Genomic DNA, 16,987 nt, shown 5'->3' on the forward strand with positions numbered 1-16,987 from the left:
AGAAGTCGAATTTCTGAATTTTCCCCTCTGAGAATTTTCATTATTAGTTGAAGAATAAGTGGTAAAAATTTGAAGCAAATCTCTTCATTCATAAGGTGGCTATAAAAACTTACTTTATAATGGGGCCTTATGGAGTCAGCACTCCCCTTAAGTGAAATCTAAGGTGATGCAGATGAGTTTAGCAGTGTTGACGATGCCATTGATTTACTTAATGGTATTCTTCAAACTGCTGGATTGCATTCTGTTCCTAAATCCACTGGCTTATTCTGCTGTCGACCAGTTCCTTGATGATCACCTGAACTCCAGTTACTTCATTGGGCCACAAGAATGCTCTAACTAGATGGCTATGAAATCGAACAGAACATAACATCATAGTGTATAAAAAGTGTAGAGCACAGTTCTGGTGTGCATTAAAAGCAGCCTGTTGCCAATCATGGTTATTTTTTGTTTCTTCAGTGAATAAAAACTCCACCTTATCTGTATGGAGAAAAGTCAATAAAATAGCCGGCAAATATGCTCCTAACCTTCTCCCTGTATTAAAGGCTAATGGGCAATACATCACACGTGCATTGGAAGTGAGTAACAAGTTAGCAGACCATTTTGAAAAAGTTTCTTAGAAATCGGAAACATTTCCTGGATACCAATATCGATCCAGGGAAAACAAAAGCCACTTGATTTTTCATCCAATAAAGAACGCTACAATGTTCCATTTACTGAGAGAGAATTCGATTCTGCCTTGTCAACATGTACAGATACAGCCCCAGGCCTTGATGAGGTTCCATATGCAATGTTAAAGCATGTATGTAAGAACACTAAGCTTTTCATAATTAGCATTATCAGCAGAATTTGGCATGATCACAGTTTCCCACCAGTTTGGGAACTGGCTTTATTTTAGACTTTTTAAAACCAGGAAAGGACAAATCTTTATCTGCAAGCTACCGCCTAATTGCCTTGACATCTTGTCTTTGTAAGATTATGGAAAAGATGGTCAATGCAAGGCTTGTTTGGGTATTAAAAAAAAGACAATGTTTTATCACCTACCAGTGTGGATTTAGAAAATGCATTCTACTACTGATGTCTCGATTCGTCTCGAGTCATCTATATGTGAATCAATTGCATCAAAGCAGCAACATGTTACTATATTCTTTGACCTTGAAAAAGCTATGACACAGCATGGGAACCATCCATCAATCAGGACTTAGAGGAGAACTGCCATTGTTTATAAGGCCTTTCTAACACTTCGATGCTTTCAAGTTAGAGTTGGTAATACTCTTATCAGAAAGTAAATTCCAAGAAGAAGGGGTCTTGCAAGGTAGCGTTCTTAGTGTTACCCTATTTGCACTTGCTGTCGATGATATTTCTCCTCATATTCACTATTATGTATTGCACACACTTTTTGTTGATGATCTTTTTATATCATTTGCAGGATCAAGGATGTCTGTTATTGAAAGAAAGCTCCAACTTACAGTAAATAACATCACTAAATGGGCAGATTTAAATGGGTTTAAACGTTTGACTAGCAAAGCAGTTGTCCACTTTTGCCATATTCGTGGGCTTCATCAAGACCCAGATACATATATGAAAGGCCAAAGAATTCCGTGTGTAGAGGAAACCAAATTCCTTGGTTTAATTTTTGATTATAGGTTAACATGGGTGTTTTGTGTAGAGATGTTAAAGACAAAGAGTCAGAAGATTTTAAACATTTTTAAAGTTTTAGCTCATATGTTGTGGGGTGCAGACTGTCAATTACTTTTAAGGTTGCATAAAGCTTGATTTTATCGAAATTGTTATACGAGTGCAAAGTATACTCTTCTGCAACCCCCAGCAGGTTGAAAATGCTTGACTCGATACATCATGCAGGCATTATACTGGCCACTGGTACTTTCAAGACCTTGCCAATATCAAGCCTGTTGGTTGATACTGGGGAGTTGCCTTTACGACTCCATCGCCAGTCATCCATCCTTTGCTACTGATATAGGGTGCAGACTTCCCAGTTCTCTAGTCTTTTGAATTATAACAAGCGAAAGAAATTTTAGGAACTATGAGATGCATCCTAAATGTCCACAACCTTATGGGTATAGACTTAAACAGTTACTTGGCACTACAGTTATTAGTAGAAATGAGGTGCTTGCTTATACAATGTCAGTAACCTTGCCATGGAAATTACCAGAAACTTCATTTTGTAAATATTTTTATGGTTTTAAGAAAAATATGACAGATATAGAGATCTGTTCCATATTTATGGAACATAGTGAGTTTCATAAGGATTCAACTTGTGTACAGTAAACCCCCTGTTTTTGCGTTCTCATGATTCGCGGACTCACGTTCGCTGGTTTCTCTGTGGAACACATCTTGGAAAATTCGCCCATTCGCGGTATTTTACACTGAGAAATATTCACGAATTACTGTATTTTCATATAATTTTCATGAATAAATGCACTTTTTGTGTTAAAACGATTAAACTACTCAGGTATAAGCATTTTTAAAGGGTTTTTCTTGTGTTTAAACTATCAAAATGGGCAGTTCTAAATGTTTTTGGAGGGGTTTTAAGTATTCACAGATTTTAGCTATTTGCGGGGGGTGTATTCACAGATGGCTCCAAATCCAGCGCTGGCGTTGGATTTGGAGGTTTTAGTAATAAGTTTTGCGCCAAAGGTGAACTTCCTGTTTTAACATCTATTTTTACGGCAGATTTGCTTGGGATTTTAGTATTTCTAAGTATTAACTCCACGCCTGTTTTTACCTTGGAAATTGGTTTTTCCTATACTTTTTGGGCTGCTGATAAAGGAGACGCATTTATTTGTTGTCAGCCAAGTGTTATTTGCCTCCTAACTCTACCCAACAGTAAAGGGGGACTGGTTTTGGGTGGGCGAGAACATACACAAATGCAGTGGACATGTTTACATTGTGGAAGCCTACTCGGGAAGTGTAAAATGCCAGGGAGCCATCCGTTGCTGGGAGGGAGTGGCTGAGGGAAGGGGAGGAACATGGGGGAAGGGAGGGAGAGAGATCCTCACGTCCCTACCAAATGCGGGGAAAGGTGAGAAGCGGCAGGGAGGGGGAGGCAGGAGGTTCTGCAGATAAGAGGCAGAACATACTGGCACCAAGGAAACAGAGGGGGAGGTGTAGGTAGGAAAGCATTAGGAAAAATAATAGGCCAGCAAAAAACAAAACGTCATCTCCTTTACCAACAGCCCTAAAAGTATACGGAAAACCAATTTCCAAGGCACCAATCAGTCCGCAGGAGTTCCGAACTCATAAAATAATCTTGAAAAAAACCAGTTCGATACAATAAGAAACCAAGCCCCAGTAGACTTACCTTAGGGACTCTGAGCCTGTTTCTGGGGGAGCAGAGTGCTCTTTGCCACACCTGCATGCTTTTTGCTGAATGTCCAGCCTGCACTCACTACCGCGCTGGTGGCTAAAATTCTGTTTTTTTTTAAAAAGGCCGTGATCTTGATGCAGCTGAATAAACATCTCGTAATTGCAGTAGTAATATACATTAAATTCCCGGCAATTTACGTAACAGTTCTCGCAGGTAACGGGCAAAGAGTGGCGAGTTACAGTCTCAAAAGAGCGTAAAGTTTACGGCAAGGAATCAGCCGGTGTACTAAAACAAAATATGCAGTTATTCAAATTATTATTAAAATGCAGGCATGCATCTGAGTAAAGCTAGTGGTGGGTTGAAAGAATTGGGGTTGGGGTAAATGACATCAATGTGAAAAGGAGGGAAAGGAGTTTGTATAAGAAGCTGCGAAGGAAAGTAGGAAACTTTCCAAGCGGTAACACGTAGAAGATTGGTAATGCATGGAGGGTCAGAAAGTTGTAACGCACACTAAATGTTACAGCAACAAAAAGGAAAAGCTTTGTTTAGGTTATCATAATAGCCTAACCAACCTAAAACAGTAGGCCTCATTAATTAAATGAGGGTGTTTATAGAAAGAGTAAAATTCAGGCTATTATACTAACCAAACCCACACAACCTACCTAGTAGGCTGCCTTACCTGGCCAGCCTGGACCCCCCCCTTTCCTTTAAACATAAATTATAGGTTTTTACAGTAACTAAACCAACCCTAACCTAACCTAATAGGCCACGTTACCTGGGTAGGGGGCTTTGCCCCTCCTGGACCCCCCCTTTGCTTAGAACATAAATTCTAGGTTTTGATAGTAACTGAACCAACCTAATCTAGTATGCAGCGTTACCTAGCTGGGGGGGGCTTTGCCCCTCCTGGACACCCCCCCTTTAAAGAAAACCTAAATTAATTAAACAGAACAAAGTTGAAGTAGGTTAACAGAAACTGTTATAGTTGTTGGAAGGGTCATGAACCATTCCAACGCAAACAGATGGGTGTAACAGTTGGAAAGACAATGGTCTAACCTGTGAGGGTCGCGTATGAATACCTGCCACACCCCCATGAATACCTGCCACACCCCCTCCAACAGCGGGAGAAACTTCTCAGTTCCTCCTGAAACCCCCGTTTCCTCAGTTCCTCGAGGTTGCAGCCCCATTCTCTGAGGCCTATCCTTAATTGTAATGCCGTATTGTAACGCTTACAAAGTAAAGGTCACTTGGGGGATTGCATTAATTTACAGGAGCAGTAATAATTGTGAATAAGGAACTCAAAATGAAGGCAAGCAGAAAGAAGAGCCAGTTATAAAAAACCAAAACAGAAAGAAATATAAGTAAATCGGAGTATGAATCCAAATGCTGTTTTCCTCAACATAGAGTTAACAGTGTAACGTGATTGGTTGGATAAGTATTTATAGGCTTTGGAACCCCCCCCACTGTTTCCTCAATGAGGAGTCGGCCTGTGTACCAAAAGCTCCCTTATAAGAGTGCGCATGCATGGCAGCATTCGAAATAACAGTAGTAGTGAAAGTATTTGTCTTTGTAATAGCTACCTTTGTCATCTTGCTCCTCCTGTTTGTGAAAGGGTTTTTCCTCTCTCTAATGCCGTATACAGTAAAATTTGGTCATCTTCTCACACCTTGTGGTCTACCCCACCATAACCCCGCTTTCCCTAGGGGTCCTTTAAATAGTAGGATAGTAACAAGCGGGGGAGGTATACCCCACCCATAACTCTGCTTTCCCATGGGGTCCCCTAGCTTATTGGATGAAGTTTGTGGTTAATTACAGGTTAATTACAATTGTACAACAAAAATTGAAGGTAAATCCATAATTAGCAACCAAAAAACTGTATAAAAAGTTAAGTTAGAAGGAAATCGCTGCTGTGGAGCTACTACTTAGTTCTACTGTGATTTTAACTCAACTAATCCCCTGGTTTTAAAAATTCAGCAATGGTTGCACCTATTATTATACAAAAGAACATAAATTAGTTTTTGGATGGCCAGGGAGAATCAACCTTTTTGTGAGGATTGTCTGGTCCCCTTGACTTTGATGCACTTGCTAGTTGAGTGCCCGAGTCTTGGGGATATTAGAAGCTATTACCTCTCTGAGGCTCTTGGGATGGCGGGTTCATCCTTGCCAAGATCCTTGGAGAGGATGTGGTGTATGGTTTTTAGATTTATTATCGATGCTGGTCGTCTCCCAAAAATATATTTCATTCATTTTCTTTTATCTTTTATTGTTTTTATATAGCAGCTGTGTTGTTCACTTATTTGATATCGACATCAGTGACCCAGTTTTCATGATGCCAGGCAACTCAAAATCATTCAGTTCAATTTTCATTTTAGAGACTCAACTTCTTTTTACTTAGCAACTATGCATCCATGTCTTGACCTAGGCATCTATATATGCGGCTGAATTCTGTCATTTTTATCATGTTTTACTCTTCATTTTTCATCTTTTATTATGAGGTTTTAATTCAAACGTTTCTGTTGGTTTATTATTCATACTCTTAATAAAAATAATGAAATACAGTATATTTATAAATGTTTATAGGTATATATATAGATATTACCGGTTAAACCGGAGTATCGGCTAAGATGGACACCTTGGCAACAAGTTCAATTTTGTTACATTGTGTTATCTTTGCTCTTTCTTGCTGCATAGTTATTCCTAAACAGCTATGTTATGTGCTGTAGTTGTTTTCAACTTGTTTTAGCCTGTGAGCCCTTCTCTTTAATTCCCTTCTAACGTGGTTTTGCCTTTTTGATATACTAACACAAACTCAGCATGGTCTTAGTCTTGGTGTTTGTTCTGTTGTATCTTTTTCTATTACGCTCCCTAGGAAAAGGCCTGTCTCTCACCATCAACTGTTTTATTTTTAGATGTCTTCTCAACCTTGATATATCAAACTTCCTTGTTCTACATCTTTTTTCTGTTAGTTCTGAAGTGTTTTCTCTCTGATCAAGTAGTTTTTTCCTATGACCACACAATTACTTGGACTGTTGTAATGTTTTAATCTTTCAGGTGATGTAGAGATTTAGAAACGTCGAGATGGAGGAAGGTTCTCTTGCTACAGTGTGGTGGTTTTGTAACCGTCATAAGAGACCTCTGCTTGCATTCCAGCATGGATCCCTCTCTTTGTCGTGAAGAAGAAGCGGAGGTTGGTGTTGCAGGACCTTTAGACAGTTTCTGATTTCGACAAGTTGTCTCCAAGACCAGTAGCTGTTCTGTCTATGGTTCCTGTCTACATTTCTTGCTCCGTCTCGGGGTTTGGGGGAGTTGGGAGTATCTACGCTCCTCCCCCTCCTCTCGTTCCTGTTTTGAAGGATGAGAAGTCCCGGGCAGCTTCCTTCATGAAGTTCCTTTGTCTTCCCGCCCTTTTTGTTTTCGCATGATGTATCACAGTTTCTCCACCTCATTCTTCCTTCTACCCTTCTAGAGGTGTTGGGTAGAAGAATACATTGTGACTGGAGGAAGACAACTCACCACCGGAGCTGCAGCCTATGAGCCGCGTTCGGCCAGTCATTTCAGTTTGGGTGTGTGTGTACCTCAAGAGCTACTTCATCCTCTCTCCCAGGTTTTAGACATTAGATTTTCATAAGTCAAGCCTTCTCCTTTGACGTTGAATTTGCAGAAGTCGAGCCCTCGCCTTTGTCATTGCTGTAGACCACAACTGTGTCATCCTTGGACGTACCTTCCCCACTGTGCGTCTGCTGCCAGTGCTGCTCCCTCCCAGATCTTCGTCTTTCCCCTTCCCTCTGTTGTTTTTTGGGACATGGATGAGTGTTTCTTCAGTGCCACGGTAGTACATAGTGTTCTAAGACCTCTCTTCCCTGCTTTTTCCTGCGAGAACAGTTCCTGGTTACTGTTTTCAGTGATGCTGCTGCCATTTATGGACATCTAAGCTGAAGATACACACTTCAAGGAAGGAAGAATTCGCAGCCATGCATGTTGCTCGACCTAGTTTTTTGCCTCACGTTGTACGAGGAAGGAGAGAGAGGCTTGGGGTAGGCTGATGTAGCCATGCCCTTGTCACAGTGTTGCATGGCCGTGAATTTTTTTGTTACTGCAGTTTTCTGATCGTCCTTAGCCAAGATTCGCTGTGCAAAATGAAATGCACATCTGTACAGATGGTGCACATCCATGCAGATGGTGCACATCCATGCTGATGGTGCATGTCCATGCAGATGGTGCACGTCCGTGCAGATGTTGAACGTCCATGGCAGATGGTGCACGTCTGTGCAGATGTTGCATGTTCATGCAGATGTTGCGCTGCTGTGTCCTCTCTACAATTGTTGCACAACCGAGATACAACACTTTGGTTGTTTTTGCTGTTTTCTTCCATCCCCTGTCTATGGACATAAACTTGGAGTTCCTTCTACTTAGCCTGTGTGAGTGTCAAGTACTGAATGTGGATGTTTCTTCATTCCTTCACATTCCTGCTCGAAAATGTTGCTACAGCAGGGCACGTCCGAGTCTGCGCCCCCATCCACATTCATATGGAGGTTTAGAGAAGAACGAGACAGCTTTCCTGAGAGTTTTTTCCTGTTCATGTGATGTTTTTGTAGTGGATGGATCATTCTTCCGAGAATGTTTCCTGCCACAGTGATTGAGCTGATGGCTGGCTGACATACGTGGGACTTTTGTAACAGCCACTCCCCCCCCTCCCCCCCCACGTTCACAAGGTTGCGATCAAGAACATCAATATCTCCATGGCTCTGTGGGGCTACGCCTACACTCTACCTTTAAAAAAGTCCCCTGGCAAATGAAAGCACCCTTCCAAGAGCGATTCTACCTCCATGGTCAGGTGAATGACATTGATGGTGCTTCCGTGAAGGTCATTGGTGGGACTCCCATGAACTTCTGGAACACAGCACCCTCCCATGTTCATGTGAATAGTGGGCATGTCTTGTCTTCCCTCCCTCGCTCTCATCTGTGAGTTTGCAATCATTCATCCAAGGGGACTTAGACAGCAGTTTCCTAGAGCAGCCAACGTCCTTTTCCGGTAACAACCATGTTTGAATGAACTGGATCATTCTCCCAGACCCTCTACGACTATCTTCTAATGAGTGATATCTCTTCACAACTGCGTTCATCCACGGGTAATTCGACATTATTGTATATAGGTAGGATAGGAATTTTAGTTTATTTGTTCCTACTCAACTTGGTTGTTCTTCCACATATAAAAATCCTCGGTTTTTACACATGGGAAAGTATTTCCATATGTAAAGGTCTAATTGTTCCTCCTCAACCTTGGTGTTATCATAGGATGAAGATGTAGGCCACGTCCATGAGAAGATCTTCGGTTGGCTCGAATATATTCTGTTCCTCCATCTCTGGTTCCCACGTCCTCTCTCAATGACATAGTTATATCGCCGGCTGGAGTCATTCAAAGTCTTTGTTTCAAGTGCTTGAGACATGTTACTACTGATCCATTTATGGCATATAAAGGGAACCAAGAGTGTGCCAGATAGAAACGTCAGAGCTGGGATCGGTCCTCTCCTTTTTCAAGTCACCCTTAGAACGACACGTTCTGGGAGCGATTTTAGCCAGTGGCCATCGTTCAACCAAGTTTTGGAATAGATTTGAAAGGTGTCAGTGATTTCTTTGGTCCCTTTGGATCACAGAAACATGGTAGGCATCCCTTTCAACTCCTTCCCTTTTATGAAAGTGAAGCAAGGTTAAGAAGAAAGAATAAGATGCTGAGACTACTTTCCTCCTCACATGCGGTCTATGGTGCGGAGTGCAGTTAGACAAAGGATTATTTTACATTGACTGGGTCCTGGGTAATAGATGTCCTTCGGTAGGATAACAATTTCCCTCCGAGTACCTACTACTTCCCATTAACCATCCGGTCCACAAGTTTGTTCCGGCTTGTTGAAGTTTGTTCCCCTGCGGGGAAGTTAAAGGTTATACTGTATGAATACATTGTGGCAATTGTACAACCTGGTTCCCAGTTTCTACAACTGTCCATTTCTTGTAGAGAAGGTGACAGGTACAGGTATTTAGAAATCAGTCATAGTCCTTTTCTTCCCCAACCCATTTCAACAGCCTAGGTTCAAGGCATAAACAACAGCTCTGTCTCTGTACTTACAACCATCAAGGAGTCTGACTCAATTACCTCGCTGGGTTAAGGGATGAGTATTTCCAAATTCTTACCCATCAGTCCTTCTGCAAGTTCCTCTGCTTCATTTCTGGGCAGACTTCGTACCTATTCAGAGCGGACGGTTCCATTCCATGCCTAACTCCATTGTATGCTTCTGACCTCGCCACAAGTTTTTCATTTGACATTCCACCTTGGCTTCGACTAGGGTGCCTTCCTTCAGGGTACGTCTCATAATGTTTAAGCGGCTCTAGGATGGACAGACTTCTTGGTTTTGGTCCCAGCCTGAGAGTTACATGTTCCAGAGAAGTCTGATCTCTCACCCAAGCAAGAATAGTATCTGCAAAACTAACAGATACAGTGGCAAAGTTGTCCTTGTCTCAGCAGGGGCAACCAGCTCGGCAGTTGCAAGTCTTACTTGTTCACCTGTCACAACCGGGAGGCCAGTTTTCATGGGCAGTTTCTCCTCCTCCTCTCACTTCATGCAGATTTAAGGGGTTCTGGTCTTTTTGATAAGGTCTCCCTGTTCCTTCCCATCCTCTCAGAGGGGTGAGACAGGACTTAGCCTAATGGTCTTGGAGATATTTGTTCCCCTCCGGAGATACTTCATGCCTTACGTTATCATCCGGAAGGCAGTCACCTGCACTTCAAGAGGTTATGTTAGGTTAGGTTAGTTTGGGTACTTAACCTAGCTAACCTAGGCTAGCTTAACCAATTCTAGCCTAACCTTACCAAACCTGCACTTCAATATCCTGGAACTTCGTGCCTCATGGCATCAACCAGAAAGTAGTCACCTGCTTTTTAAGGGGCTAGGTTGGGTTAAGTTAGTGCCCATCCTAGCCTAGCCTAAAGTAAACCTAGCCTAGCACGACCTAATCTGCACCTCAATAACCTGAATCTTCCTAGCTCTCCAAACCTCAGAATCCGAGGATAGGCGTTCCGTAGTGTTGTTAAGGAATGGTACCACAGTAGTTCCTTAGTCAAGAAGTGGGAGAGCAGGGGCTAGTGTCCCATCATCTCCTCGACGGTGCACGTGCACGGGTCTCCAGTAGCACACTTCAACACAGTGGTCAACCAGACACATTCCAGGATGATGGATGTATGACAGACAAGTTCAGTCACTAGGGTCGCTGTTAGTAACATTTGGTCTTGACACCTCGACGTTTCGAAGAATTGTTCAGTCTAGGAAGACGGTCGGGTTAGTCCTTCAATCCCGAAACACCGAAGTTGATACTGTTTGGCTGTGTCTTTACGGACCATGGGCATAACAGCCATCGCCTATACCCTTGAAAATATTGTTTCTCGTCCAGTCAGCAAAGTTTAGCAACAGTTGGGTTTGGTCGGTAGTTAGGTAGGTGACCTCCTGGGAACACCAGATGCTGTTGATGTCTAGGAGTCATCTTTCGCATCTATGGTTAGAATTTTGGGGCTAGTCAGTGCTTGGATGAGTGACCTCCTCGGAACTTCAGATGCTGTTGGTGTCTTGGAGACGTCTTTTGCATCCATGATTCAAGTCTTGGGCCTACGACTTCCCATTGTTCTGCCTGATCCATCAGAAGATCAACAGTGTATGAGCGTTCCATTTATAAGGGCACTAAAGACTACCAAGTGCCCAAATGCCTTTTGCGTTGCCATTTAAGACTTCACCTCCAAACTAGTGCTGACAACTTGTTTTTGGTTCGGACTCAGCTAAGAAGTGTTTTCTAGGAGCTCCATTTCTTTGGACTTTGTGTATAATCAAATGGATGTATTCCACTGCTGACATGGTGGACAACAATATGTTCCGGGCAATATTTCATAAAGTTGGGTATTGGTCTGCCCCCTAGCATTCAGAAAGAGCCCGTCAGACAGGTACTAATGATGTGGTCACAGCAGACCACATTCACCTCCTTTTTACCTTCAGGATGTTGCCCATAGATCCTATAATCCTATAATCTAGCTCTTTTTGGATTAATATATGCAACTCCAGCCCTCTCTCTAGCAAGGGGAGAGAGGGACTGGCAATGAACAGACCCGTTGGTTATCTTCAGCTATATTGTCTCCGACAATACAGGTTCATCCAAGCCTATCTTTGAATCAGTGATGTTACCTTCCATTTATTTGAAGGCCCAGAAGTCATGGGTCTCCTTCCTCTGATCTTACATGACAAGGAAAGAGGCCCCAGGTGAGGCAGACTACTAGTCAGTTCAGACATTTGCTCAGGATCCTCCCACCAAGGAGTAGGCTAAGTCTCTCATATGTAAAGACTGAGGGTTTGTATACATGTAGGAACAAATGGCAAATTTTTAAAGTAATTTGTATTTTTCCTAACTTACAAACCTGAGGTCTTTACATAAATGCCCACCTCTAGCCACCCCTCATTCTGCTGCCTTGGCCAAAAGGTAAAGTAAATGCATACCATCTCGGTGGGAGGGATTCCTCCCCTTCCGTCGGTAGCCGACTACCTTGTTTTAAGTTAAATAGCCGGTTCCATTTCGCTCTGAAAATAAATTCCATATGTAAAGACCTCAAGTTTGTATGTTAGGAAAAATACAAATTACTTTAAAAATTGTACATATTTTTGTTGTCATTCCACCTTTGCAAATAGTTTTACTGATAAGGCCCAGTCTGTATTCTGACACATTTTCAGTCTGAAGATACTTGTTTCCATTGTCCTTGCATTAAACAGGGTCCTTTTGAGGTAGCAAGTCTTTCCCCCTAAACAACTACTCTGGGTAATGTCAAGTAGTTGGGATTTTATGGAACAAATCTAATTTTTTAAACTAGAATTGTTTTAACATAAAAACCCGTTACTTCATGTAATAGGAATTAGCCCTCCTCCTTGCCTGTCATGCCTGCAGCTTGTGGAGACTGTCCTTTGAATGACAAATTTTTTCCACTAGGTCATTCAAGAACCAAGATACATACACTGAAAGGTGGAAAGGAAGATACAGTACTTCTTCCAGAATGTGTCTGTAGACCACTGCAACTGTAGATAAGGCTAGCCTATATTAATGGATTTGTATGTGAAAGATCATTTGTGTTTTAAGAATTAGATATTTTCCTTTCAGATTCACCATATTCGAGTATATGGCCTGTTATTTTTCAGTAATTTATGCTTTTGTTGACTAAAATGTTCTAAATTCATTCTCTGTTTCTTTTCTCTTTACAGGAATGGAACAGATTCATCTGAGCTTTTACCTTACTTCTATATATGACCATAGCATATTTGAAGCTTTTAGTAAAGTTGTACAAAAACTGATACCGCAGCTTCCAACCTTAGAAAATCTCCTTAATATATTTATATCGGTAAGTTCATATGTTAATTTCCTTGTGTTATGCTTGTGTATTATTGTGTGGAGTTCATAGTATATCAGTTTGTACTGTCAGTCAAGTAGGCTGTTGTATTTTACACACTTACATGCTTAAATTAAAGAACATTGACAGTTTGAAGTTATCATTAACTAATGATGTGAAACTGGATCTTGTTTTCAGAGTAAGGGTATGTGAGATATTCTTTTGCCAGTCTTCTTCTACTCTTGAGTTAAAAAATTTCTCTTAATTTTTCTCCCTTTGCTGTTGTTTTTAATTGTTAGTGTTGAAAATGGTCATATGTGTCATCACATTCATGCTGCAAGTGTCCCCAGATGCATATTCTTAGCTTCGTGGACAGAACAGATAGAAGAACTCTAAAGTATCTGTTCATACATGTATCCTTGACATATGGTCAGGGCAACTTTGCCAAGCCTTATTGGTGGTTTTTTCAAATTTGCTGCAATGCCATATTTATTTCTTAGCCTTAGGATGAAGAGTACTTTGCAGATTTGCTCTAATGTTTCTTAGAGGTGACCATGTGAATGAATGAATGAGATGTGTGATAGTCCTTGCCCTTGGGTCACTTACAGACTTTGACAGAGGATTAACCAGATATGGCAGGATGGCTAAAAAATTTTTGCCATATTTACAAGTAAATATTATCTTCAGCATCACTGGATAGTCAAAATATTTTTGCAGCTGGGCTTTTGAATTAAAGTAGATCGGCAGTGAATATCCTGTATTTTGAGACCAATAGTGAAATTCTATAGCGTGCACTATAATGTGAGAAATTTTGGAGAGGCAACGCTGCAATTCGTGATAACCAACATTAGGCTTGGCTGAGGTATAATTATTATCCTCGTCACTTTTCATATGTCTGTGGTATTATTTACATAGCTACAAGAATCTCTCCAGTTTGGGAAGTTCATATTCATTTACATTTGTCTAGAATCATCATTGGCACTTTCTTGTTATGAAGTAATATACAGGTAATTCCTTTTTTTAAATTTTGTTCTCAGAAAGTGTCTTGACTCTTTCATTGCTGTCTTGAGTATACTCAGAAACCACGACCACATACTGTACATTTTTTTTAAAACAATCTCAGGAATACGTGTTCATGACACTAAAGTATCCATACTTATTTATATGATCCCAGTTTTACTCTGTCTTTGATGTATTTCTGTTTTGTCTCCTTCCTCTCCCATTAGTGAGTTTTTAGTGTGCGTTTTCCTCAATAGTGGCTGTCTTGTTTCCTTTTATGATAGAGCTTCAGGGGCAGATGCCCCAAGCACTTGCTGAAATGCATTTTCATATTGGCCATCTCATTACCTTGTACAACTGAAATGATTGACAAAGAAACCAGTAGCAATAATTATGAAGCCCTAAGGAATTCAGGAGTTGAAAATTACAGTGAATATTCATCATCAGATTTTGAGTAAAGTTCAGAAACAGCAATGACATGGAAAGATAAAACAGACTTGTCATTGTGGTCTACCATTCACAATGCACATATACTGGAATTTGACAAACTAGGATATATCAGAAAGAAAGCCAAAGCTGTTATAGATTTTATATAACAAAATGAGTGGAATTCTTTTATTTTTTTGCATGAATAAAGGAATACTGTAAATTTAGAGTGTTACTCATCCATTAAATTCTCTCTCTCTCTCTCTCTCTCTCTCTCTCTCTCTCTCTCTCTCTCTCTCTCTCTCTCTCTCTCTCTCTCTCTCTCTCTCTCAGTCAGTAGAATTTATAATGTTGCATCCATAAGATGATAATGCCCTATCTTTATAATGTTTCATAATTAAAAAACCTTGAAAAGGAAGAAGTTAATTCAGATGTTATAATTATTTCCATACATTTTTTAATTAAATTTTGACATGCTAGTCCCTTTAGATATGCCAGCTACTGAACAAGGTGGATGATAGTAAAAATAGGTTAGTTTGTTGCATGATCTTGTGTTTGTGTGTGAAGCACTAGTGTTAGTTCTTTTACTTCATTGTTTTCTTAGATATAATTTTATGATTGTTGCCTCCCAATTATTTTAGTAAGATAAGAGTAATGCCTTACTCTGCTATCTGTAATTGGTCTGTGCAATATTTTCTTTGTTTTTCAGCAGTAGAGTATTCATGCAAGTTCCATGTTTCTGATCATATACTGTGTATATTTGTGAATAAGAGTGTGTTACTTGTTTAGTGCTTCATGTTGCAGTCTCTTATTAAGTATTGTGATTTTACAGAAATTTACACTAACCATTATTTTTATCAAAGATGTAAAATTTTTATCACATTGTGTTTTACTTAAAACTCCCATGGATGACTGACACTAATTATTAGTAATAATAATAAACAAATAAGAGAGTAAAATGCTATACAGGCAGTCCCCGGTTATCGGCAGCCTCGGTTACCGGCGATCCAGTTTTATGGTGCTTGTCTAGCGACGACGATAACCAAATTTTCGTTGCTGATAACCGGTTATCGGCGCTGATCACCGGTTATCGGCGCCGCTAACCAGGGATCAGTGCTATTATCGCCGATTTTCTGTTAGGGGCGATTTTCGGTTGTCGTCACACCGTCGGGAACGGAACCCCGCCGATAACCGGGGACTGCCTGTAAATCAGTGTCAGTGAAGGCTGGAGAGAGGCACAAACTCAGATAGATAGATAGATAGGTAGATAGATAGATATATATAATGTATTTTATCATAAGTTTTGATAAAAGTAGTATTTCTAGTAAGCTGCTATTAATACTGTATTGTAAATATTTGTTTACATTGTTTCTTAGTTCATTTATCAGTAACATGTCTGGTGCTGCTGCAAAGCAGTTGTACTTTTTCTACTTTTGCATCTTAAGTACTGCTGTATTTTATTGCAAATATTAATGAAATTATACCCTTTAATTAAAAATCAAGTAACATACCTTCAATATCACTGTTAATTTAAATTTACTTGAACTTCTCAATTCAGTTATCAGTAATACATCTGATATTGCTTCCATGCAGTTACCTGTAAATTCAACCTGCCCTTGTGTTATGAAGTTTCCATATTTTTTGGGAAATATAAAGAAAAGGAATATCCCGTAGTTAGATATCAAATAAAGTGTCATCAGTATCTTTACGTTAATCAGTAGATATATTTATACAATCATGTGGTTGTTTGTCTACGTGTCTCCTCTGCTCTCTTTTTATGGTTTCTCTTGTTTTATTGTAATGCTTATTAAGAACTTACTACAGTGCATCAAACATCAAGCATAAAGAAACAATAATAAGAATTGCCCTAATCACTAAAGTGATGGCTAACCTGAAGAATGCTGCAAAGCTTAGCGTGACCATACTGTAATATGTAACTGTTTTTTTCTGATAAAGTTTATAATTATAGGGTATATTAAAAGAAAAATTAAAAGGTGAACAATTCATAACTTTATTAATATTTTAAGTGTAGGTAGTGTAAGGAAGTTTACGATGATGATGCTACTATTGAATATTGTAGCTGAGAGTGGTTACATAGGACTCGGGGTATCAACATCAAACAGAAGATATTGTAGCTTTGGTTGCTGGCAAGGAATACGATGATGAGGGTGATGACAATAAAAGCAGCAACATTGTGTCTAAAGAGCCAGAGGCATAACTGTTGGATATCCATAAGAACCTTGATAGGATCTTGATGTGGTTGGTTTAGATAATAATCATAAGCTTAATAGATATTATATGCAGTTGAGAGACTTAGGAGATATTTTAAATAGGCTCAAATATTCAAGTCTAGGCAAGCAAAAACTCATGACTTCTTCAAATCTAGTAGTAGCAAACAGTCATCTTCATATATGAAGACTTACTTCACTGACAGCAGTGAACATTTATTATATATTTTGGGCACATATTCAACCCTTAAGGGATGGTCTAAATATATATCAAGCACACCCCCAGACCAGGCAAACTTTAAGGTTGGCCAATTTAAGAAAAAACACATCAGTGGAAAGAGGAAGATATGCAAATGCATATGGTGTAAGAAAAAAGTTTTAAAAATTTGTTCCACTTTCCATGGGAAGTTGAAAGTGACTATTTACAACCCTGTGTGGAGCCTCTTTTACAAGACACTTCTAAAAATATATTAATATTACCAAGTTATGCATGTTTTTTCTAATAATTTATTTTATATTATTTTGTAAAATTATAATCACAGCTCATAAAATAACAGATAAGAACTGAAATTAGTAACAAATTCTGAATGTATTTGTAAAAATATT

General features: G+C 39.9%; 1 protein-coding gene across 1 annotated transcript in view; it reads left to right on the forward strand.

The window, feature by feature from the left end:
- Positions 1–16,987, forward strand: part of RagC-D (Ras-related GTP binding C/D) — a 264,323-nt gene that overhangs the window by 168,970 nt on the left and 78,366 nt on the right. The window contains exon 5 of the mRNA XM_067094786.1: positions 12,604–12,740. Coding sequence (XP_066950887.1) covers positions 12,604–12,740 — 137 coding nt within the window. The remainder of the gene's footprint in view (positions 1–12,603; positions 12,741–16,987) is intronic.

This window comes from Macrobrachium rosenbergii, chromosome 51 (genome assembly GCF_040412425.1).
Source record: "Macrobrachium rosenbergii isolate ZJJX-2024 chromosome 51, ASM4041242v1, whole genome shotgun sequence".
NCBI classification, from domain to species: domain Eukaryota; kingdom Metazoa; phylum Arthropoda; class Malacostraca; order Decapoda; family Palaemonidae; genus Macrobrachium; species Macrobrachium rosenbergii.